The 25,864-nt window shown below is 35.4% G+C and overlaps 1 protein-coding gene across 1 annotated transcript in view; it reads right to left on the bottom strand.

The window, feature by feature from the left end:
- The window catches only part of Asz1 (ankyrin repeat, SAM and basic leucine zipper domain containing 1), a 44,931-nt gene that overhangs the window by 17,692 nt on the left and 1,375 nt on the right, over positions 1-25,864 (bottom strand). The window contains exons 3-4 of the mRNA XM_034519258.2: positions 22,800-22,922; positions 20,825-20,936 (exon numbers count right to left, since the gene is read on the bottom strand). Of these exons, the coding sequence (XP_034375149.1) occupies positions 20,825-20,936; positions 22,800-22,922 (235 nt within the window). The remainder of the gene's footprint in view (positions 1-20,824; positions 20,937-22,799; positions 22,923-25,864) is intronic.

Genomic DNA, 25,864 nt, shown 5'->3' with positions numbered 1-25,864 from the left:
ACATTATCTGACTTATGTATGAACAACTTCAGAGATGAATAACATATGGAATGATCTAAGAATCCCACATTTTGACTTGAAGTTAGTGTTTCTATTCACATTACTTATGTTATCAAGAAACATGATCTCTCTATATAAGGCTTATTAGCCAGAGATATATCCTGAATGTGACTTCTTCACACCAATGATTTTAGCAAAATCACCGACCCTCGTCTCTTTTTCTTATCTAGATTTTGAACTCAAATGTTATGTTTTTAAGTTCCAGGAGGCATTATTTTCTATGTTACACTCAGATCTTTTGTAATCATGATCTTAAACACAGTTTTTGCTATTTTCCCTTAGCAATTTTGTGTACCATGAAAATTCTGTCAATTCTTTACCCAGATTTGGGAAAGAATTATCTTCTATTTTGTCTCTAGGCATCGTTTCATTGTTGAAATAGTTTTAATGCAGAAATCCATGCAGAATATGAACATCAAGTGTATTATGCAGTAGGTCTACTGGCTCCCTCTAGTGGTCAGTATAGTTACTGGAGGGAATTAGTTTGAATTAAATGGATGAGGACCTGGACCAGACAATGTGCCCTGCGAGGATCTCACTTTATTGTCAGTAGTGTCCCTAATGAGGAAAACAGTTTTGAGTTCCCACATATATATGTCAAAGTATTTTATCTTCACTCTTAGATGATGAAAGACTAGATACATAATTTCAAATTCAAAATGGAATACTCAGACCATTTGTCTTCTTCCATATACAGTTGTCAAACTGTCAAATGATGATAATCACTTTTGCATAAGAAGTGTTTTGATATGAAATTTCCTTAATAAGCTCTAAATTTCTTTAAGATATTTTGAAGCTGTGATATACCTATGTATTTTAATTCTTAATTAAAACGTATATGTTACTTGTTTAGTTTGCTTTTCTTGACAGAAAATTTAAGGTGGGAAGGGTTTATTCTGGCTCACAGCTCGAGGGTGCCCTTCACGGAGGTGAAGGCATGGCGATTGGCCCTTGAGGCATCTGGTCACATCACATCCTCAGAACAGCAAAGAAGACTGCTAATGCTTGGTTCTCTCTTTCCTTTTTACTCGGTTCTGGGATTTCCAGATATGGAACTGTGTCACCTAGTTGGGTATATTCTCATGTCTCAGCTCATCTGAGATAGAAACCCCCTCACAAACCTGCCAATGATTTGTCTTGCAGGCCAGTTTAGATCCTGTCATGTTGACAATCAATATTAGCCATCACACTTAGAAATATGTACGGCACAGACATTTTCTCATGGAAGTGAAGAATCCTTTACTATTCTGTAATGTATAAACCTATTCCTGCCATTAGTGCTTCAAGGGCAGCACATCTATCTTGTATTTTTTTCCTGAAACTGCTTCTTTAGATACAACACTGGTCTTTCCTGAGTTCAAACCTCAGCTTTCTGCAAGCTTATTAGACAGACAGTAGAACTTCTGACAGTGTTCTTCATGGCTTGTGTATTTTCTTTACAGATTCCCTTTCTGTTACCTGTTATGTTATATTCTAGACAATCTCTTCACATCTACCCTCTAATCCACTTAGCTACTCTTGGCAGTGGCTCACTTACTATGCTGCTCCACGTGCCCTGGCTATGCAGCCGCTGTAATATGCTGTGCCTGTCTGCTCTTGTGCAGCAGCACATCCCTCTCTCATTCCTCAGAGCGATAAGGCTCTTTTCACGGTCTCCTAGTTTCCCCTTTTCTTGGAGTTGCTGTCCATGTTTAATCCTGGAATGATACTCTTCTCTGGATTTTAATGTCCACATACCCTATTTTCTGGCCTATTGGCATGATCCAGTAAAACACAGAAGACTCAAGTCAGATGCCCTGTCCTTGTATGACAGTAATGCAGATTTTAGGCACTGCCAGGCTTCCATCGTTCCTCAGAGATATGCTTTTTTCAGGCCAGAAACACTCCTTGTTTTAAACAGAACTCTAATTTTTTATTTTTTATTTACTGTTTTAAATAGAATACTAAAATATTTTAATTATTTGATATTTAAATTTGCTGTGGAAGGTCAAGGCATATCCTTACCTTAGTATGTTGAGGTCATAAAGCTATATTTGCCCAAGGTATTGGCATTAGTCAGATTTTCTTCTAGAAATTTTATAATTTTTCGAAAGGTTGACACAATTCCCTTGGTCCTTTGAATAGATTATTTAATTTTACAAAATTATATAAAATCCCTTATGCTTTCACCTTAGCAAAGAAATGAGTCAATTTATTAAGTCTTATGCAATACAACTTAAGATTGCCTTTATTTCGGCCCTTCATTTTTCTTTTACACCCATCTCTAGAGATTTACATTTGCTCTGAAGAGTGGGATCTATGATACCACGGTACTTTCAAGACAGTCAGTTTGTAAACAGGAAATCACCTGAATTTTGCACATTAAGCATTAGAAAATGGTATCATTTTATTTCTATTATTTCTAATGGTTTCTGACCTGATTTTTTGGATTTACCAAGTGTAAACCTAATATAATCTTCGCATTATAATATTGTTAACACCTTCATAACTGAAAACAAAACAAATGGCTAATTGCTTTACCTGAAGCAACAAAATTTACTGGCTTAGGTCAGAGGTAACTACTTTTTTCTCATGGAAGATAAGAGAATAAATCCTTTAATCTTTGTGAGCACATATACTTGTGCCATGGTTGTAGTATTCAACTGTTATTACAGTACAAAAATTGCCACAGATGATACATAAATGGAAGAGCTGTTCTATGAGGGAAATTAGAATTCAGTGTTCTGATACAGGCCTAGAGGTCAGCCAACTTCAGAGTCATGGTATAATAGTAAAGTAAGCTAGCCTAGCTTCAGAGCTAGCCTGTGTGCACTGTATCATTTTTCTGAAACTTGACAAAAGTCTGACTTGCAGGCTACTTCATTTCAACAAAACCTCCCCTAGAGGGCAACAAAACTCAACTTTATGTGAATATTCATTCCCAATGATGTATCTATTACTTTATATTACAAAATTGGATGGATGGTTTACCTTCAGGTACATATTTTATGGACATTTAAGTATTACTTACTTTTAAAATATGTATTTACATGTGTATCCAGAAGACTACTGAAACAAGCATGATTTAGGCAATGAAAAAGTGCTAGGAACCGGACATCTACAGCCAGGAATAGAGTAGTTTTGGATCAACACTGGAAGGGGTGGGGGGGAGTGCTACAATATGTTGGAAGGCTGTTGTAATCTAGATGTAGTTTGAGTGTTCACTAAAACACATTCAAGTGTTGCAAGCTGGTCTCCATCTCCAGGGAAGATGGTGTGGAATCTTTCAGTAGGGGGCACTGTGAGAGGTCCTCTGGTTAACTGGAGAAAGTACCTGAAGATGATCAGGGTATTTTTGTGAGAATCATGTTAAGTTTCATGGAGACTATTACAAACCTTGAGCCTGGCCATATGTATACACTGGCTTCCAGTGTGAGATGAGATTCTGGTGGCACATGATATTTCTCCATCTCTGTTTGTCATTAACTATATAGACTCTTATAGAACTAAACTATTATAGAGTTGCCACATCTTCAAACCTGTATGTGTGTGAGACTCATAACTATACTTCAGATAGATGTGACTAATGTTCTAGGCAAAAGAAAATATTAACTTAGAGAGCTGAACTTCAGGGATAGAAAGCTGTCAGAAACTAGGATTTCTGAAACACACACACACACACACACACACACACACACACATACTTCCCTCTTATATTCATAAGAAATCTACCTGATCCATGTGGAGGCAGAGAAGCAAAACTAAGGCTCCAAGATAATGGAAAGCAAAGGCCCTGGTGTTGAATTGAATACTATATTCTCTTCCAAAGTTTTTCTTTGTGGCCCTTCCTAATTTCTGGGTGGCATTGGTAGATAGCAGTATTGGTCAGCCTTCTCATGGTACAGCCCACAAAACTTGAAGTTTGGTGTTGCTAAAGCAGTGAGAATTTTAAGAAGCAAGAATCTGGGCTTGAGTACTTCCCTAGTAAGATGATGGATGCAAAGTCCCATCAGTGAGACTTGGAGAAAAACAAGATAATAAACCATAGTTTTTATCTCACCAAGACAACAGCTGAAAACAAATTTATTATGGTAGGTGATAGCTCTACAGGGAAGCAGGAGCTACAGAAGGAGGAAGAAGCCATGACCTGTACTCAGCTGTGATGAGACTTTGTGAGGTCAGTGGGAACTATCAGGAAAGTCTGTCCATCCTTCTCATGCCTGTCCTCACTGTAAGAACAGTTAGCTGGACAGACCAAGGGTTGAACTCCACCTTCACTATTGGCAATGGGATGCAAGGTCAATGCTATCTGTGTGTCTCAAGGCTGAAGAACCTAAAGATGAGATTCTAGCTTGGGTTACTGGGAACTGCCTAAAACTCTGCTCTCTTCCCATCTTCTTGTATGAAGAGCTAGGGAAAGGACTGCAGAGGTGATACCAAGATCTGGATACATCATGGGCAGAAAGGCAGGTGATCAGTGTAGGCTATGGAGCCTACAGCTGAAGAATGATACTCATATGTACCTCTTCTGAGGTCAGTGGGAATTACCAGCATGAATTTCCACATTCTCCTTCCCCGCACACCTGGTGTGTGTAACTGGAACCAGGGGCTTTGGAGGCATGGACAGAGGGCTGTACACTGTGGGTGCTGATCAGCAGAGGCTTTGGCAGTGGCTGCTGAAGTGTGGCTTGAGGGCATCCTGAAGGGCTGGCTCCTCATGCATACAGGAGCAGCAGCATAGGAACTGAAAACCCCACTGCTGATCTGCATTGTGCCAGAAACCCAACTCAACAAAGAAGATATGCTTGAATTCCCCTGGGCACTGCACACTCACAAATCTGCTTTCACATGTGCGAACAACAACTGCACACTGCACCTCCCCTCCTCAGTATCGTGTACTCCATGAGACATCATATGGAGGGAAGGAATCCAAAACCATCCTGGAGGAAGAAACACTGCCTGGTGTAATCACACTTTAAAATCTACTGTACTTTTAATTTAACCTTGTCTTTTTATGTTAGTTGTAATTATTTTCACTTTATCTGTGCATAAACATCACTTAAAAGCCTTGTTTTAGCTTTTATATTACCTGGTAAGATTTTATGTTCATTTTGGGTTTCTATTGTTTACTCACTGCTAGTCTCCCTATGTACACCTCATATCTTTTCCTCCTCAGTCCAACTTCATTTCTTTCTTTCTTCTTCTGAATCACAACTGTCCAAAGATGTAATAATTCCTAAGCTCTGTGGGTACTAGCCAACACTTCAATTCTGTTGACATCAATTTCTCCTTTCCATTTACTTTAACTCCCTTAACATTTTCTCAGTTACTGAAACACCAGTCCTATTCTCACTCAACCTGCTTCTGTCCATTCTCCCCTTACTAAACCATATCTCAGTACACAACACTATCCTCTTCCTGCATCCCTCTCATAGTTACTGAATGGAAGCAACTGTTAAACCGATTGCTACAATATTCACATAGTGTACCCATCTAACACTGCAGTTGGCTCTGCCTGTAATACACTAGTGTCAGAGGAGAGCAGGTGATCACATCCAGTTCCCTGAACGCAGACTGAAGGTCTGGCTAACTTCTGCACTTTGCTCCTTAACTGTACTCTATCTTGTCCCACTAGACCATTACAAATACTTCAACAGAAAGAATAAAACTGATACAAAAATCAGACCAATTAAATAACTCCAGAGGCACTACAAACCCCAAAACATAAATAAGGGACACATGAAAAAAATCAAGGAAGTACGATGCCTCTTAAAATACTAATTCCACCGTAGTGAATTCAATGAAGCAGATCAGATGAAATCCCATACAAAGAAGTCAAAAGAATAATTAGAAGACTGCTTAGCAAAATCATAGATGATACAAATAATTTCTTAAATTAATTCAAAGAGAATACAAATAAAGAACTGAGTGAAGTAAAGAAGCCAATATGGAATATGAAAGAAGAATTCAAAAGAGAGAAGATAAAATTTTGGAAAAAACTGAACTTTTAGAAATGCAAACATAATTAAGCCAATATGGTGGTTTCTATGAATATGCTTACAGTCTGAAATACTAGAATGTTTGGTCCCCAGTTGGTGTAACTGTTTGGGAAGGATGGTATGTCATGGGGGTAAGTTTCAAAAGCCTATGCCATTCCCAGTTAGCACTCTCTCTCTGAATTGTGTTTGTGGGTCAAATATAAACTCTCAGCTATTGCTCTAGATCCAGGCTGGGCTGGCTGGCTGGCTGCCTGCTGCCTGCCTGCCTGCCTGCCTGCCTGCCTGCCTGCCTGCTGCCATGCTCCCATCATGACCATCACAAACTCATCTGAATACTGTTAGCCACAATAAAATCTTTCTTGTATAAGTTGTCTCTGTTATGGTGTCTCCTTACCGAAACAAAAAAGTAACTAAGACAGCCACAAACCACCACCACCACCACTACCACCACCACCACCAACATCAAAGGAAAACAAAAATCCCCCAAACCCATACAATAGAAAGCTTCTCTTATATCACGAGTCACTTGGAAGTCAGAGTACCAGGGATGGAGAACAAGACATGATGAATTAGAATTTTGAGACCTGTATCAAGATAAAATAAGAATGTACAAAATACTATATGAAATCAATGAGACACCATTAAAAGTCAAAATTTATGAATCATGGAGGATAAACAAAGAGAACATCAGATTAGAGGCATAAATAATACATTCCATAAAAATTATATAAGAAAAGTTAGCAGAACAAGAGAATGAGTTGACCATCCAGGACTCAGAGGGCATTTCACTACCAAACAGGCCAGAGAGGAAAAGAACTACCCCATCCTATATTCTAGTTAAAATGAAAAGCCTAGAGGACAAAAAGATGCAAGACAGAAGAACCAATTATAGACAGAGGTGAAAATATCAGAGTTACAGTAGATCCAAAGACAGGAACCCAAAGAGCCAGGACATTATGGATGCATCCAAGCATTGAAGGGCCAGCCCAGACTGCCATGTGTTAGAGCGGAAGGAAGAAAAACTTCCATGAGAAGCAGAAACTAAAGGAATTTATTGTTGTTAGGTTAGCAGTAATACACACACACACACACACACACACACACACACACACACACAGAGAGAGAGAGAGAGAGAGAGAGAGAGAGAGAGAGAGCGAGCGCATTCCATCAAAACACTATACTTTACTTAGTAGTCTATGGAAATTAAAATTATCCTGCAGCAGATATAGACCAAGTTTTAGTACATACAGGAAAACTGAAATAATTTATTATATCTGACAATGGACTAAAACTAGAAATCAGTAGTAAAGAAACTATTAAATACACACAAACTTATGGAGATTGAAAAAACACTACTGATTGACGAGACTGGTCATCGAATAAATCAAGTAGGAAAGTGAGACTAGAACTTTCTTAAGGGTTTCTATTACTATGGTAAAACACCATGACCGAAAGCAACCTGGGGAGTAAAAGATTTATTTGGTTTATATATTCTGGGTCAGAGTCTACTGAAGGAAGCCAAGGCAGAAACTTGAGGCAGGAACCTCGTGGTAGGAACTAAAGCAGAAGCAATGAAGGAACACTGCCCACAGGTTTCCTCCTAGGGTTTTCTATAACTCAGGACCAATGACGACTCAGGAGCAACACTATCCAATGTGTGCTAGCCCCTCCCACATCAATCATTAATCACAGAAATGCACCAAAGCTTGCCAACAGGTCAGTCTAATAAAGCCAATTCCTCAGTTGATGTTCCCTATTCCCAGATGACTAGAGCCTGTGTCAATGTGATTAAAAACTAACCAATATACTATACCAAAACCTATGGAATGCAGGAAAAGCATTTCTAAGAAGAAAGATTTATAGCTGCAAATGCCTACATTAAAACACTCAGAGCGATATCAAATAGTCAACTTAATGATACACCTTTAGGCCTTATAAAAACAAGAACAAATCAGATAGAAATTTATGGATGTAATAAAATAATTAAGAATATGGGAGAAATTAGTAAAATAGGAACAAGAAACACAAATTCAATCAAACAAATGGTTCTTTGAAGCCTTAGCCAAAGCAAGTATATGACACAAATTAATAAAATTATAGATGAAAATCACAGCATTACCACAGATATCAACCAAATTCATAAAATTATTAAGATATACCTTAAAAACTGTATTACTCTATACTGAAAAAGTAAAAGAAATAATGAATTTCTAGATGTAGTTGATACATCAAAATTATCAAGATGAGAATACAAATCACATCAAATGCAAGTGAGGATACAAAGAGAACCCAAACATACTATACTGCTGGAATTCTAAACTAGTCTAGTCACTGTGGAAGCCAGTACACAGGTCTCCATCACATGACCAAATTAACCCATACCTGAGTATAGCCAATGAACCTTAAGTCTTACCACAGATACTTGCACAAGGTATTTTATTGCTGCTCTCTTCACAGGAGCTAACAAATAGAGCTAGTATAGATGCCTATTAACAGATGACCTTTTAAACAAAATTATATTACAGATAAAGATGCCATGTTTCAGCAGAAAACATATATTTACAGAAAACTCATTAGAACTTATGGACACTGTTTTGAGTGAAATAAGGCAGTCAGATAAACATTGCACATTTTCTTTCATATTTTAGATGTAAGGTGTGTGTGTGTGCATGCGCGCGCATGCTGTGTGTATTATAGAGAAGGACCATGGAAGAGGAAGACAAAATCTTAACAAAGGCAGATAGCAGAAAGTGAAGGTATCCATATCCAGGACAGCAGCTTAGAGACTATTCAGGGAAGAAGGAGCAGTGAGCTGTGGGGAAGAGTGGTGGGTAAGGACCACATGCAATGATACATATGTATGAAAATGCCATAATGAAAGCAATCACTTTGTATGCTAACTCAAAATCTTCACTGATAAATAAAATACACTGGTCAAAATAAATCTGGAAATAGTAAATAAATGCAGTGGTTAAAACCAAATCTGGAAATAGTACAATAACAGAAATGTGACCCAGAATATGTAAAGTTGTCTATTTGGCTTTTTATTTTTCCTAAACTTGAACAACATGTGTGTTTTTGGAGGGGGACATCAGAATAAGACAGAACCAGATGTTAAGAGGATTTTTAGCACTCTGATACATCTATCATTTGTTATTCCTAAAGGGAGAATGGCTTAGGTAAGCTACCCAGGTTTCATTTGATATTAGTAAAGATTATAGGCAGAAGGAGTGATCCTGAAACCCAGCTTTGAGTCATCTCAATACCCTATTTCATTAAAATGATCTGCCCTTCTTCCAAGAAAACTATTAACTATGTACATTAGAAGAAACTATTTTCTGGAAGACTAGCACAAATACTTAAAGGAAATATATCTACTAAAATTTTTAGAACCTCTAAGAGACAGAATCAAGTGGACAAAACCCTAAGCACACAACAAACAATCTTTTAAAAAATCAGAAATAAACTTTAGAATAATTCTGATGTGTGTGTGTGTGTGTGTGTGTGTGTGTGCGTGCATGTGTACACATATGTGTAAAATACAGAGGTATTGTTTTTCAGGAACCATCCACCTTGTAAGACATGTTCTCTCTGGCTGAAATTTGAGGCCCCAAGTTTGTTAAGATGGTTGCCAGTAAGTCCCAGGCAACTGCCTGTCTCCACTTCTCTGTGCTGGGATTCAGTCCCAGGCTACGATACCTAGCACTTAAAAAGAGTGCTAGAGACTGAATTCACATATCTGTACTTTAAGCAGCAAGAACTTACCAACTAAGTTACCTTCCCAAAGCACTAATTATTATGTTGAAGAAAAAAGTAGCCAGAGGCAAATGGATCTCTGAGTCCAGCCTAGTCTATAGAATGAGTTCCAGGAAAGCCAAGGTTACAGAGTAAAACCCTGTCTCAACACATCCTGGACCCCCAACAAAAAGAAAGAAAAAAGAGAAAGTAACATTTTTCTTTTGCTTGTTTGTTTTTCATTTTTGTGGGTTTTTTGTTGTTGTTGTTGTTCTTACTTTTGTTTGGTTTTGGAAAGAGAGAGGGAGAAGGGCAGGGAGGACTGAGGAAGAGAGGGAGGGAAGACAGAAAGGGAGAAAGGGAGGGACATAGAGAATTCAAATAACAAAGTTGGGTGAGTAGGGAAGTGGGTAGGACTTAGGGAGGAGTTAGGGAAAGAGAAAACATGATCAAATATAGTGTGTGATAAATTTTTCAATAAAAAAGAAAACCTAAAAGAAAAATTTAATTAGAGAAATGAACATTTAGTAATAAAAAAGTACTCAGAAATTATAAAACTAAAAAATTTAAGAAGTTAATAGATAAACTTAATAATAGCAGATGTACAGATTTAGCACAGATTTAGTGATAAGAAAAATATAGCAAGAGAGAGCATCCATTGTAAAATGTAGAAGAGAAAAAAGGATGTATCACAAAGGAAAGAGTGTTAGTAAGCATACAGGATATGGAATGATGGTGTAAATCCCAAACACAGTGAGGAGAATGAGATAAAGACAGAATCTTACTGACTGATAAATTTCCAAAACTAATAAAAGACTTAGAGAAGTCTACAATTCATAAGTGGCAGATGAGCTTCTCTGCACTGTTCAAAACCACCTCTTTTAAGAAGGATACTTTTTCTCTCCTGGAGAAGGAGTGTGGGAAGGATGGGAAAACAGTATCTTGTGGCAAGAACCCTCCCTTCTACAGAATCTAGCTCCAAGGACCTAGGGTTAGGAAGGAAACCTTAAAAGATTGATGATAATATGAACAGCTGGCTTTTCAATAGAAATCAGGAGAGGCCAGGGAGCAAGAAATAGTTTTAAGAAAGTTACAGTTAACCTAGGTATGGAATAAGGAGCCTCCGGTTTATAAAATATATTAAGTATGCACAGCGCTGGTGAGAGGGCTTTGTGCATAAAGGCACCTGCTACTGTGTGATGTAAGAATACAAGTAAGGGTGCAAAGAGACAACTTGAGACACAAAGTCGTTCTCAGACCTCCACACGGATGGATGCTGTCATATGTACTTACCCAAGCACAGACAACACATACAAACACAGTAATAAATAAAGTTTAAAAAGAATGCCCACAAAATTAGCATAGGAACCATTGTTTTTAGGGTCTCCAGTTTAGGTTGCTGTTTTTTTTAAATCTCTGACCTTGCAATGAAGATGTAAAAGCAAGATAAACTGTATTGTACTTCAGATCTACCATGACAGAGGTATATACTGAAAATGGAATCTTTCTTATTCTGAATATGTACTCTTATTTTCTCAAATCAGAAACTTTTGTATGTGAAATGTTGCCTGTAAGTACTGAAAAAAGGAAACTTGTGCACAAGATTTAGAAAGGCAAAAGTGTATTTTCAGTTGCTATAATTACAGATTTAGATATGCAAGAAAACATCAATAATTACTAGAGGCAATGAGGTCAGCTGCAGAACTGATTCTGTGTCTTCATTCTGTGTTAGTGTGCTTGTGTGTACACACAAAGCATTGTATGTGTATACAATGTCTTGTGCACAAACTGATACATAACTAGGAAATACAATAAAATAAAATTTGTTATTGCTATTATTTTTAAAAAGCAGATTAAATATGGTAAGACTGGAAAAAAATTAAAGAAAACTATAACTATGTATAGAATAGCTAGCTACTTTAAAAAGGCCAATAGAGCTGGGTATGCGGTGCACAGCTGTAATCACAGCTTTAAAAAAACCCCACAGAAAATTAAAACAACAAAGAATAAAAACACAGTATCTTTAAAGGATTAAAAATAATAATAGCTGCCTTTTCAAAAGAAAGAACAGAGAGTCTAAGAACAGAAAGTCTTAACAAGTATTAAAATAACTTACAAATCTATGGTCCTTTTCATTTGTTATTGTCATTCACATATATCCATGTATATATAGACACACATATTTCACACATAAAGGGAAAATGATTCCTGATTGACACAAAATACAAAGCAGAATGAAGAACCCCAAAGAAGATAATTGTGTGGGGAAATTAAAAGTTAACAGCAGAATTGCTAGCACACTCAAATAATAATAATGAATTGTGATTGTCCAATACATATAAATTTAAATACATGACAATATATACAAAAGACAAATGAAAACATTCTAAGATTCCTACACTATCCATGAATTGATAAAAGCACTAATATGTAGTAGACTTTAATAAGAAAGAATTGGTGTTGTAAATTCTAGGGTAGCCACTCAAAGAACAATGAAAGAACAAATAACTGACAAGACAAGGAGTGGAATGATAACAATAAAAAACTGGATTCTCAATCAGAATTAGAAAGAAATGCAGTTACTAAATGATAGATATATCAGATAATGATAATGGGCTATCTGATAGAAAAATAAATACCATCAATTAATCTCTACTTAAAAGGAAAGCCATCATTCTTATCTTAAATGAAAGCAAATAGAAGTTGAGCTTTAGCAACAACATGTGACACAACTTACATATACACTGGCAAGACGTAGGTGGATGTTCCTTCAGAGAGCTTAAAGTATGAACTGGTAAAGAGGGTTGGTTTTGGGTTCTTTTTTTGATTCTTTTTCCATTTTAAATGTATTAACTTTTAAAGTAATCTACTTCTTGAAGTCTTTCACAGCATTAATATGCACATCCTTGTTAGGGTAACATCTGGGCCCTGCTCTCTATTAAAGAATAGTTCAAAACAGAAAAACACCTTCAGGATGGGATGCTTTTATTATATAAACAAAGCTGGAAATATAAATAAAATTATAGAGTTAGAAAAATATAAAGTGGACACTCAAATCTTAGAAATCTATCTCATTAGATATGATGTATGACACAAGAATGTCAAATTCCACACAAGTCAATGCTTTCAACATGGGAATGTCTAATAAGGACAATGTACTTGCAATATAAAGAATTTTCAAATAAAGATGAAGTTATTAAGTATTGACAGAAAGATCCCATACTTTTTTTGAGTGAGTAGAACATTGTATATTATACATTTGCGTGTAAATACATTTCTGATTTTGAAAGGATTGTGGATCTTCATTAAACTATTTAGCTACTATCTCTAAAAGAACAGAACACATTTCTTCATTCATGGAGCACTCGTGCTGACTTCATGAACCTATTTGTTATTTAAGTATTCACAACAAAATGTGCCAAATATTTATATGCAGGTTTAAAAAGAAACATTAGAAAGTAAATGGTCATTTCCAGTAATGTTTTCTAAGTTAGCAATTTTAAAACTGCTTCTGGAAGAATACTGTCATTCCATCTGCCCATGTTATTAATTAATAGCAAGCTGTACTGGATTTCTATTTAAAGTAGGAACATGTTCTCACTGCAAGCCAATACTATAGTCTATCAAGCTGCTCCAATGACATTTATAACTGAATTTATACTCTGAGAAAGAAGGTAAAAACTTTCCCAGTGTTTCTCCTTCTTCTTTTTAAGAGTAGGCAATAATATTCAACAAGTTAATAAACACACAATGATTACGTCAAAACCTTGAACGTTGGTTAATGTGTCCTTATTTATCAATGGTAATAAAACATCTACTGATGCCACATAAGTTTGTAAAACTATTATCTCCTGGCTTAGAAATCTGAATTGCTAGAAAATACCTCCTAAATATAAGTATACCACACATATAAATATATATGTATACACATATATATTTCATATATAAAAATATATTATCAAATATATATGTATATGTGATAGATGCATATATAAATATGTATGCATATAAATAAAATACATATGTATATATCATAATACACACATAGAATATATAATACACATATACATGGAATATATACACATATATATTTCATATATATGAATATGTATATAAATACACACACAAATATGAAAATATTTCATCAAACTTGGGGAAAATCTTACAAATTCCACAAACAAAAACCATTAAGTTACAACATGCTTTTACAAGGATTAAAACTACTTTAACAATCAAATTGTCACTTCTATTTACCACTGATTTATAAGCATTATTTAGATAACATATTTAAAAGTAATTAATACAGTGCTTGAAAGGCAGCAAATGTTAAGACGAGTGTTTCCTTTAAAAACACATGTCTGATAAGGTGGCTCAGTGGTAAAAGGCCCTGGCTGTACAGGCTTATGGGGCCTAGGAAATAAAAAAGTATTTGCACAGGAACGATGAGCAGAGAGAAAAATGCCTACAGAGTGGGAGAAAATCTTTGCCTGCTAAGCGTTTAAATCAATAATATTTAAGAAAAACATAATTGTGGATTCTTAGAGCATTAATTTTAAAAATTACTTACAAGTTGTTAATTCTTTGCCATTAATCCCAAAGAAAGAAAGCAAAAAAAGAAAGTAATTAAAGAATGAAGTAGATTTCTTTGCACTGACTTGGAAAACTTATGAAATGTTATATTTATGTTTTTGAAAAAAAAACTATAAAAGAAATTTATGCAGAAAATAAGAAATACAGAGTAGATACTAAAATAGACATAACTATGAAAAAATTAAAATTAGAAGATGTTAATTTCTCCTTGTAGACATGTTAGGTTAAATAATTTGTACCAAAGCTATGAAGGCACCTAAAGCAGCTGTATTAAAAAAATTAAAATTTCTCAAAAGCAAAGATAGCAAAAAAATCATTGAACTGAAATCCAGAGAGCACGTATCTGTGATAACATTTACAATTGCTTTTGCTTGAGGATCCTTTCCAGTTCACAGAAGTCAATGGGAAAATGGCTTTGAATACCAGAATTAAGTCAATAGTCCAGGGATATAGCCAGTAAAGGGCTTGATAAATCATACTTAAGACAAATTAAGCTGGCATTCAAGGGATGGTATCTTCTAGGTTGAAAAAGAAGTATTCATTTCCTATCTCCAAAATGGCTCAGGGAAGTTCAAAATCTAAATTTAAGATGCCTTGATTCTAGGACTAATAATGTCCCAGGCACCCTTCAAAACAAGCAAATTTTCACTGACATATGATTGAATGCCTCATATTACTCCTGCAGTAAGTTTTAAAATCTAAAGGCTGGCAACCTTGGTCATTAAGAAGAAGCATGAGAAATGTTACCAACAGAAAAAAGCTCAGGAAGCTCATATGATGGTACTGATCCATCTAGGTGGCATATTTACCACATTAAACAGTTTTGACTTGAGAGTTTGAAATATTTTCAGGAAATAATAAATTATAAAAAGTAGCACTGCAATTTTAAAAGGAAACCAGAAAAATAAATGAAATTAACTGCCCATCGTAGTAATGGATTGAAGGGAAATAGGATTTGGTGAACTGACACAATGTGTGTATGTGCAAGAACATGGATAAGCTTGTACCAATACTAAGCATGCGGCAATGATACAGTTCCTCCTTCCACCATCATGTGGGTTCCTGGAGCACAGGCATTAGGTTTGCAGAGCAAGCACTTCTACCTGTTCAGCCATTTTATCAGCTCCAGATTTAAACACTGAGTTATTTGCTGACATAAAGATTCAGCAGCAGAAGAAGCAGCAAAAATACTGGAGCAGTTCAGAACTGTACTACAGTTGGGCATGATGACACACACCCTTAATACCAGCACTACAGAGGCCCTATGACACTGAGGCTAGCCTTGTCTACACAGCAAGTTCCAGCCAGACAAGGCTATAAAACAAAACCCAGTCTCAAGAAAACCCTGGATATTAAATATTTACCTTTAAGTGATAAAATTTTCAGTTTTTAGATAAAAAAGACTCACTATAAATTGCTAAGTTGTATTTATTTTGATTTTTAGCTTATTTACAAAAGAACTGTTGGAAAACTTTCTCCCAAATCAACTGAACAAGTAAGTGAAGAACTCCATTGCAACTCAGTGCAATAAACATGTAGAGGATGCCGACTTTGGAAACAGGTTAGAATTCATAAATGTATGAGACAAGGGAAACTCTGAGTGGGATAGTCTAGGTCCATGGGTGCCTTCTCTTGGTGGCTAGAATATATCTGAAAGCAGAAAGAGTCCCAGCAGACAATGAAGGTAGAACACTTAAGTTCATGTCACCCACGAGAGTTCCACTCACTGCATACCAACAATTTGATCTGAACTTTATCAAATAATATAAAGGTATGTTTTTCTAAATAGTCTAAAAGAATGAATCTAGATAGAGTGGAGGGAAGAAAAGAGGGAGGGAGAGAGGAAGGAAAGGAATAAGAAAATAAAGGAGGGAGGAAAATCCAACAGTGAACTATTATGGCTACAGAAGAGGAAAATGAAAACAAACAAACATTTGGTGGTAATAACACAGCACCCACATAAAGTAGTCGCTGCAGTAGTACAAACAACAATCACGAGCACCACATACGATCTTTTAATAGGCAGGTAAGTTAAATATAGCTGTGGATAAGTCAGTGCTACCCAAAGGAAGCATCCAAGGTTCTTGTCTACACTTAGGCAGTCAGGGGTAGAGAAAGATGCAGTGCTGGCAGCAATGCTCTTACCACCCATGTCCCAAGGCTTGGCATCAAAATGCTTTAAATTCTGCTTTTCAAAGTCAGCAGAGAACTTTATAGAAATTTTATGTATAATTTTGCCCTTTCAATATCTAAGCCTATTAGCTATTTTTTTTTTTTTACCATAGCAGTGCACTAGTTTCTGTAGAGGTTTGGTCTTTTACTTGCATCCATAATGCTAAATACGAGCTCTCAAGGCCTGGTTGCTCCCAGGGCGTGTCTACCTGTACCCAAAGGACATACCCAAGTGACACTATGTAACCTTGCCCAGATTATCCCTGATTGGTGAATAAAGATGCCTATAGCCAAGAGCTGGGCAGAAGAGAGACAGGTTCTCAGGTTCCTGTGCTTGGGGTCTGAGAATACCATGAGGGGGAGATACAGGAGGAGAGCAGAGGCAGGACATAGGGTGAGTGAGTTATGAATACGTGGCAATGAGGGCTGCTCAATTACAGTTAAGAGCAGCCCAAAAGGAATACAGCGAGTTACAATTCAGGGCTATTGATGGGGAAGTAGATTCTAATGGCATAGAGTGCAGATATCTGCCTAGCTCCAATGTTGATTAAGGCTTATTATAATAATAAAACTTGTGTGTCTTTTATCTGGGAACTGAATGATCAAAGGCAGGGATCTTCCAATTGAGATTAAATATTTTCTACAACAAGTTTCTTTTCTATTGCAGTAGTAAAATAAACGACTAAGGTAACTAACATAGAAGGAAGGGTTTAATTGGCTTATGGGTCCAAAGGGATGAAAGTTTGACATGGCAAGGAAGGATGGCAATAAGCAGCTGGCATGGAGACTAGAGCTGAAGCTGAGGTCTCAGACTTTTGAACTGCCCAAAGCAGAGAGAGCTAACGGAACAGTACCAGTCTTTAACCATTCAATGCCCACTCTTAACTTCCTCTACCAAAGTTACACCTCTCAAGCCTCCACAAGCAATGCCACCAACTGGAAACCAAATTCTCAAATGCTCAAGACTATGATGGCATTTATAATTCAAACAAACAGACCTACAATACAGGAAGTTCATTATTTTTTTAAAAATTATTATGAAATATTTATAGAATGGATTGTCAAGTAATAAATAACTTATACAACATAGAAACTGTAATGTTCTTTATCTTTTGTGAAAGAAATTAGACACATAAAATATCATACAATTCTATTTATAACATTTATAGAATAAATGATTATAGGTGTAGAAAACAGTAGCAGGTGACACATTAGCTACTAGAAGAAGGAAATTTAACAGGAAAGGATACAAGTAAACTTTATGGAAGAACTGAAATGTTCTGATTTAGAGTGTGGATAACACAAATACATACTGCTTCAATCAGTCAGTTATACACTAAAATGTAAATAATTTCCTGCATGTAAATTTTACATAAATTTAAAAAAATTCTTACATCAATTCCCTGAAACCATTCCAAAAAGATTTCTCCCAAATAAAAGTGTATGGAATTCAACATTTATTCTTAACTTCTATGCTTTCTACTTATTTTTAGCAAAACCAACCAAGTGAATTAGTTCAAATCATTCTTTTTTATTATAAAAGTCTACAGACTCCTAAAATCTTCTAACAAATGAGTCAATCCCTTATTTTCTTCAGGCCCTCACCCCATTTTATGTACTAACTAAAACTCTGTATTTTGAGATGTCTACATAGGATGTAGATACATTTAAGACATTTCAGACATCAGACAGTTCAGTCTTTAGCTCACAGCCCGACCCATAAGGCTTTGCTGTTTCTTTTATTCATGACAGAAGACTACAGATCTCATTTAACTCCAACTAGCAGTTGGATGATCATTTAGTTTTAACAAAATCAGTCATTTATAAGCTTTATCTATAACTCTTCTCTTGTTTTAAGAAGTATTTCTTATTTACTTTATAAGTACACTGTAGATGTCTTCAGACACACCAGAAGAGGGCATTGGATCCCATTACAGATGGTTGTGAGCCACCATGTGGTTGCTGGGAATTGAACTCAGGACCTCTTGAAGAGCAGTCAGTGCTCTTATCCTCTGAGCCATCTCTCCAGAGAATATGTCATCAGACTGAAAGTAAATTCATCTAAATGTTTGTTTTTATTCTGTGACATCTGAATAATAATTCCTTGTTGAATTTGTCTGTTATATTTTGTAGATGTTATATATACAAAACTACAACTTCTGATATTCAAATAGGTTTCAATTATTCCCCATTGTTAATGATTTACCTATCCAATTCCCTCCATATCTCACTGTATTTTCCTGTGTTCTGGGACTGTTTTCCTTGTTCGTGACACTTGTCATTTCAGGTCTATCCCATATATCTGAAAGATACCATCTAGTTCTTAAAGAGGTAGACTAGACAAGCCCAAGTCACTGGCTGGACTGCCATCTCCTTTATTATGTGCATAAGCTAGGCAGCAATGGACAAAGCTTTCTCCATTTACTGCTGGTACAGTCTTACCGTAAGTGGTACAGGCTTGACCTTGAACTCATAATCTTCCTGATTCAAAGTTCTGCAAGTTAAGACTAACAGGGATGTACTGTTACGTCCTGACTACTACCTATAATATTTTCTGAAAGTACTCAAAGTGAAAAAGCAAAAACAAACACTGAAAAACACAGAGCAAACTCAGTGTTCCACTGAATCCAGAGAGGCAAATCTTATTTAGACCATTTCCAAAGGTACAAATCTAAATGATAGCACCCATTAATTTGATTCAACTACCATGTTTTAATCATTTGTTTCAATTTCAAGGTACAACCAGATACAAAGTTTACATGTGAGAGTTATATTCTAAAGAAAATAAAAATATTCCTATGAAGTGGTGTGCTAAATATTTGCAGATAGTTTTAATATCTACTCTTTTAATCTTCAATTTTTTTATTACTTTTATTTTTTACACTCCAGTCATTAGTCATTACCCCCTCTCAGTCTGCCCTCCCACAGTTCCTCATCCCATTTCTCCTGCTCCCCACCCCGCCCTTTCTCCAAGAGAATGTCCCCGGCCCCCACCTTGATTATCTACACAGCTTGACCTTTTTAACACTAGATCAAGGTTTCTTAACATTAATACTGTTTACATTTTGGGGTTAGAAATCCTTTGTGTGGAGGGGATATCCTATGAATTGTAGGATATTTTTGCTGGGCATCCCTGACTTCTAGCTACTAAATGTTAACAATATTTTTGAAATTTAACAATAAAAAGTATCTTTAGAGACTGCAAGGTAATGTGGAAATCAAAACAGATCTTGCTTGGAAAGCACGCCAAAGAGATAAAAATCCTTTATTTTTTTTTAAAATTTTAGTAAATATCTAGAAATACCATATAAGTACTTTCCAAGGCTGCTGCTTTCGTCTCAGAGGTAGTAAACTAAATTAGGGAGAAAACTTCAGAGTTCAGCTAATTGTTACAACAGTTGAGGCAATGGATAGTAACTATTTGAAGTAATAGTTTATCAATGATTCTATTAATATTAAGCATTTTATTTTATGTGTACTAATTCCTACTTTCTACATTTTTAAGATTAGCTAAAACAAAAAGAGAGATTTAGTAGAAAGACTGACTAGAAAATAAAGCCAGGCAAGAAGTCAACCAAAATTTTTTTCAGCAATCTATTTTTACTATTAGTGACTTTTCAACATATATGTGGTTCATTTACTGTTTGTATATAGTACTATCATATATATACAAAAACCTGAGCAATTGATAAAGTCATAGGAAAAGGGAATACTTCTATGTATTTTCTTAATATTTGCATAAATAAAACTTAATTCTCTTAAGAAATATTTAGTCATTGTTTTTAGTTATGTATATACATATCGTGTGTGGTGGTGAGGATGTGAGTACAAGTGCCTAAAACGTCCAGAAAAGAGCGTTGGATTCCCTGGAACTAAAGATACACGTAGGTTACTGTGAGCTGTGAGTTCTGGGAACTGACTTTGAGCCATCCATATTAACAGTACATACATCTCTTAATTGTCAAGCCACCTTGACCCAAATTTGTAATTTTTACACGGAGAGAAAAACTTGAGCTACTTTACTACTGTACTATCATTCAACAACCATGTTCTTGTGAGACTGTGATTCACAGGAAATAGGTTTACAGTTGTTTCTTTGTAATTTCAAATTTACTAGAAGTTTACCCTCATGTTATCTCCTTTTGATAATCATATACAATGAAACTTTGACTTTATGACGTATTTTCATTCACCATTTGACGAAGCAAACAATGTTATCGATGTTTAAACATTCATGTTATCAAATATATAACAGGTTGATAGAGTATTTTAAACAGAGAGGCTCTTACCTACAAGCAACATTTGGATCCACATTTCGTGAAAGTAGTAACTCTACACACTTCAAGACTTGCTCCTCTGAGCCACGAGCAGAACAAGCAGTTATCAAAATGGTTAACTTATCTATATGGGTGGAAAAGCAAAGAAATCCCCACACGTTAGAAGTGCCTGTAATTGCCTTCCTTACCATCCTAAGCATGTACTGCACACTAAAATTCTCGACCTCTGCCCATCTCCACACACATCTCACTATCTTGGCAAAAGGTCTTTTGCACCTCTAAATTGTATGTTCAATTCATATTGTAACTTTGTTCACTTATTGGCATTTCTTCAAGAGAATAGAAAGTGGTTTAGCACAATGAATTTGGATATCCACATCACATGCATGTGAAGTTTTCATAGATAAAAGTTTGCCTTGCAGTCTCTGGTTTTTCTTCACTTCTAACAATCCTGGAAGGTGGTTGTAAACTTTACTGATGCAGAGGTAAGAAGACAACTCCTAGAAATTGGTCCTCTCCTTTCATCATGTGGGTTCCAGGGATTTAACTCACATAAGCAGGCTTGGCTTGACAACAAATGCTTTTGCCTACTGAACCATCTTTTTTGTTAGTTTGGTTTGGGGTTTGTTTGTTTGTTTGGTTCGTTGGAAAATGGTCATTTTTATTCTGTGAATTTGCCCTGTTTTCTATAAACTGAGGAAATCAGGATTGACTAATTAAAGACAAAATAAAACAAACCAACCAAACAAAAACAAACACACATACAAACTTTTCAAGTATCAGGAATATAAAATAGAATACCACAGCCATGTTTTCACTAATGGCTCAACATAGATAAACCATAATTACTCTAGACCCAGTTTTATCACTGGCAGCATTACTACCATGATGCCTTAATATTTTGTTAGAACCAGTTTATAGCCATGAAACTAATAACAGGCCTCACTACCCAATAGGAATCTCGTAGACACAGAGGAATTTATGTTCAATTCATATCAGCTCCTGTGAAAATACAACATGCTTTATAAACACAAGTGCGTCTCTGATTTTAAATAGAAAAAGGAAACCATGATTTTTGAGCAGAATATTTTATGTATTTCAAAACTATCCTTCTTTAATACAGCTTTCATTAAGTGATGTTTTGAAACCTAAGAAAGCAGCTAAGAGAGGAATGTTGGTAAAATATGTAGAACATTATAGTCACAGTTTTATAAGTATTTCATGTAGATTACAAATGTGAAAATTCATTCTGAAACAAAATTTATACCTCAAAGGTGAAATGAATTCAAATCTCTATTAGTAACATCTTAATGAGGGATGACCATTGCTTCCGTGTAACAGACTGGATTTACATATATACCTCTGCTTTTTAGAATGGACTCACAGGCCGGGCGGTGGTGGTGCACGCCTTTAATCCCAGCACTTGGGAGGCAGAGGCAGGTGGATTTCTGAGTTCGAGGCCAGCCTGGTCTACAGAGTGAGCTCCAGGACAGCCAGGGCTACACAGAGAAACCCTGTCTCGAAAAACAAACAAACAAACAAACAAACAGAATGGACTCACAGTACTAAGTGGAAGTTGTTCAATAAAAAACCAGAGATTTAATAAACCATCTATGAAAAAACTTTAATATAATTAATTTCAAGTATACAAATCAAGTTTCAAATAGTTTTTCACAAAATTATTGGCTTTTTGATATTGCTTTCAGTGACCTTTCCCTTAAAAACAACAACAAAAACCCATCTAGCATATTATTTAAAAGTACACATTAATATAACCTATTATAAAGATAACAAAATAGAGAAGTTGCAACTCTCTCCTTTTGAAGTGGCAGTTTAAAACATGTATATTTAAATTTCAGTTTTCATATCTCTATATAAGGGATTTTTGCTTCAAGTACTTTAATTATTCACTTAGTATAATTGTTGTTTAGAAATAAAAAAAATCACAGTGAACTGTCAGTTAAATTTTCTCAAACAGTTTACTTACCCTTATCAAAGCTTGCATTAGCACCTCTGTCCAAAAGGAACCGAACCAGCTCTACATTGGCCACACTAGCAGCATACATAAGAGGGGTCCATCCATAGCGGAAGCTGGAATCTACATTAATGCCTATTGATGTAGAGAACATTTGTTTTAAAGACTTATTTTTTAAAATTCTGTGTGTATACATATAATTATATTATGTATCATTTTATATATATTTATAATTTATATATAATTATATATTATATATACAGTTAAATACACACACAGACATGAATGTGTATGTACCACTGGTGTGTAGAGAGGCAAGTGGGTATAAGAATTCCAGGAACTGTAATGGAGTTACAGATGTTTTCAGCTATCATCTAGGTATCTCAGAAAGGTTTCTTCATAAGAAAGGCTTCAAAAACTACATGTATTAGTATTAATAAAATTTGCTACCTTCAGTTTCATGGTGGCACTACATTCAATGAGACTAAATATGATCAATATTTATCACATAATAAATACAGCATCTGTAATATAAGAATTTTCTATGGTTTCTTTTTCTATGGTGGCATTGGGGAAGATTTTGTGGAGGTTTCCATGGGAATATTATCCATGAGAATATTATCCACAATATTATCCATGGGAAATATCATACATCTCTATGGTTTTAAATGCCACATATGCCTCCAAGATATCCTTAACTTCTTACCAACATGAAATTTTAACCATGAATAACTGATAAAGCATGAAACTGAAAGTTAGGTTAGACCATAAAGCTCTGTTGAGAAATGCAGACTTCATTTTGTAATCCAAGGTTCAATATTATCATTTATCTATATTATGAACAGAAACACTACTGTTGAGAATGAAACAGAAGCCAAGAGAACCAACGGGAAGCTCGGACTATATAATACAAAGATAAAACCCGGAACACCGAAAAGAGCGGAACTGAAAGGAAAACAAAAGGATAGTCAAAGATAGTATCATTGTTAATTTAAAATTATTTTTAGATGTGATTACAAAAAACAAGCAGAAAAATTACCATCAAATTTTGCTTTAAAAATCAATTAAGAAGCAATGAGCTAGAATAAAGAGAGGTATGAAATGTCAGGGCTTGAATATAAAGTTTAAATTAGTAGCTATTTAGATGGAACAGGGCAGGAGAGAGGGATAAAAATTTATGTACACTGGATGCTCTTTCATAAGACCTACCTGGTTCAATTCCCAGCACCCATATGGCAGCTCACAACCACCTTTAACGCCCGTTCTATGATACGTGATTCCTTTTTCTGGCCTCCATGGTACTGCATGCATGTGCTACACAGACATGCAGACAGATAAAACATCCACATACATTATATATATATAAAATTTAGAATGTGACAGAGACAGGTAGTAGCTGCCAAGAAAGGACAATAAAAATCTTCAAACCATTAATACTACAAATCTTTTGAATTATTAGGAATTTCCTCAAAAATACTAGCCTAGCAATATAAGACAAACAAACAGAAAAAATGTTGGACTAACCTAGGATTAAGAAGTATAGAATCTGTGTCATAAGGACAAAGATCCAATAAGAGAATGAACCCAAACCCATTAAATTCATATAAACCACTTCCATTAACAATATCAAGAGTAAAATGGTAATTTCTCATTGACACTTGCAGACCAAAGAGGTTGAAGGGATGGCTCAGCAAGTTAAGTGTACTGACTCTTTTTCTAGAATACCTGGGCTTAATTCTCAGCACCCAAATGGTGATTCGTAACTGCAGCTGCTGACATATAGACAGGTAAAGCATCTATACACATAAAACTAAAAGTTAATAAAAATACTTGCTAATTTCAGGAAAGAAAAGAGAATGCTTTTCTGTTTCAAAGAAATTGTATAACTAACATCACTGGCTTTAATGTTTTATAGTTTACAGATTTTCATGGTCTTTGGCTACAGCATTCTCCTTAGAAAGATAAAAGTCATATCATTGAGGAAATGCTCTGAAGGGCTGACTTTTTTCTTGTTGAAGCACTAATACACTGAAGACTATACAAGTAAATTTCCAATGGTCTTAGTTAAACTCTCATGATGTATATTGTAATTAATGGGGAAATGTCTGAGCTAAATTATATGCTTGAGCTTCTGTTTGTCTTTTCTAATGATTTTTCCTCTCTAAGCTGATGTGATAATCAGAAAGTGAGTTTAGAATAACAATCATATTTTCTTACTTTTTTTCCTTTGGCTGTTGCTAGCAAAACTGTGATAAAAGAAATAAAGCGTTTGACAAGAAAGAAGTAAATGTTGAATTCTAGTATAAAAATATTCACACATTATCACCTCTAATACTTATTTTGTGGAAGTAAAAGACCTTTCTCCTTATACCTATATATTTATTTTTGGCTTTTAAAAATGAGTTTTAAAATGAATTGTAATTAAAGACAAATTTCAAAGGGCTGACCACTTACTCAGAAGTTGGCTCTTTACAAGAGGCTGAAACCTTTCATTTGCCCACCAATCACACTAACCCCTAGCACTTCATGTTCTTCCATCACCCTCAACATTCCTAGTCCCACTACTCTGAGAACAAATTCTCTTTTCTGAAACAAACGTCAGCTTATTCTACCCCAATTATCACTGTGTTCAACACACACACACACACACACACACACACACACACACGCACCTCCAGTCCTCAAATTTTCTTATTTAACTCTTATTGAACATTATCAGGTCAATAGCAAAGTCCGGCATTTGTTCACAAAGTGACACAGATCTTCCTCATTTGTTACAAAAATAACACCTAAGACTTACGTATTGCTTACACATCTTAAGCTAATACTGACATAAACCTTATTCTAAGCCTTTATTTACATGTTTATTTTATTTATACTGACATAAACCTTATTCTAAGCCTTTATTTATGTTTATTTTATTTTAATTTCAATAACCTTGAGTATAATGCTACTAGCCTTTTAAAAAGGGGAAAACCAAAACCTACAAAATTTAATAGCTTATTTAATATTACAGAGCCATCAAATGTCATGGTTAGTAATTAAATCCTGATCTTGTTTTGCAATGCTGTATTTTC

The sequence above is a fragment of the Arvicanthis niloticus genome, chromosome 15, assembly GCF_011762505.2.
Source record: "Arvicanthis niloticus isolate mArvNil1 chromosome 15, mArvNil1.pat.X, whole genome shotgun sequence".
Classification (NCBI taxonomy): Eukaryota; Metazoa; Chordata; class Mammalia; order Rodentia; family Muridae; genus Arvicanthis; species Arvicanthis niloticus.
This window is presented reverse-complemented; position numbering and strand designations above follow the sequence as displayed.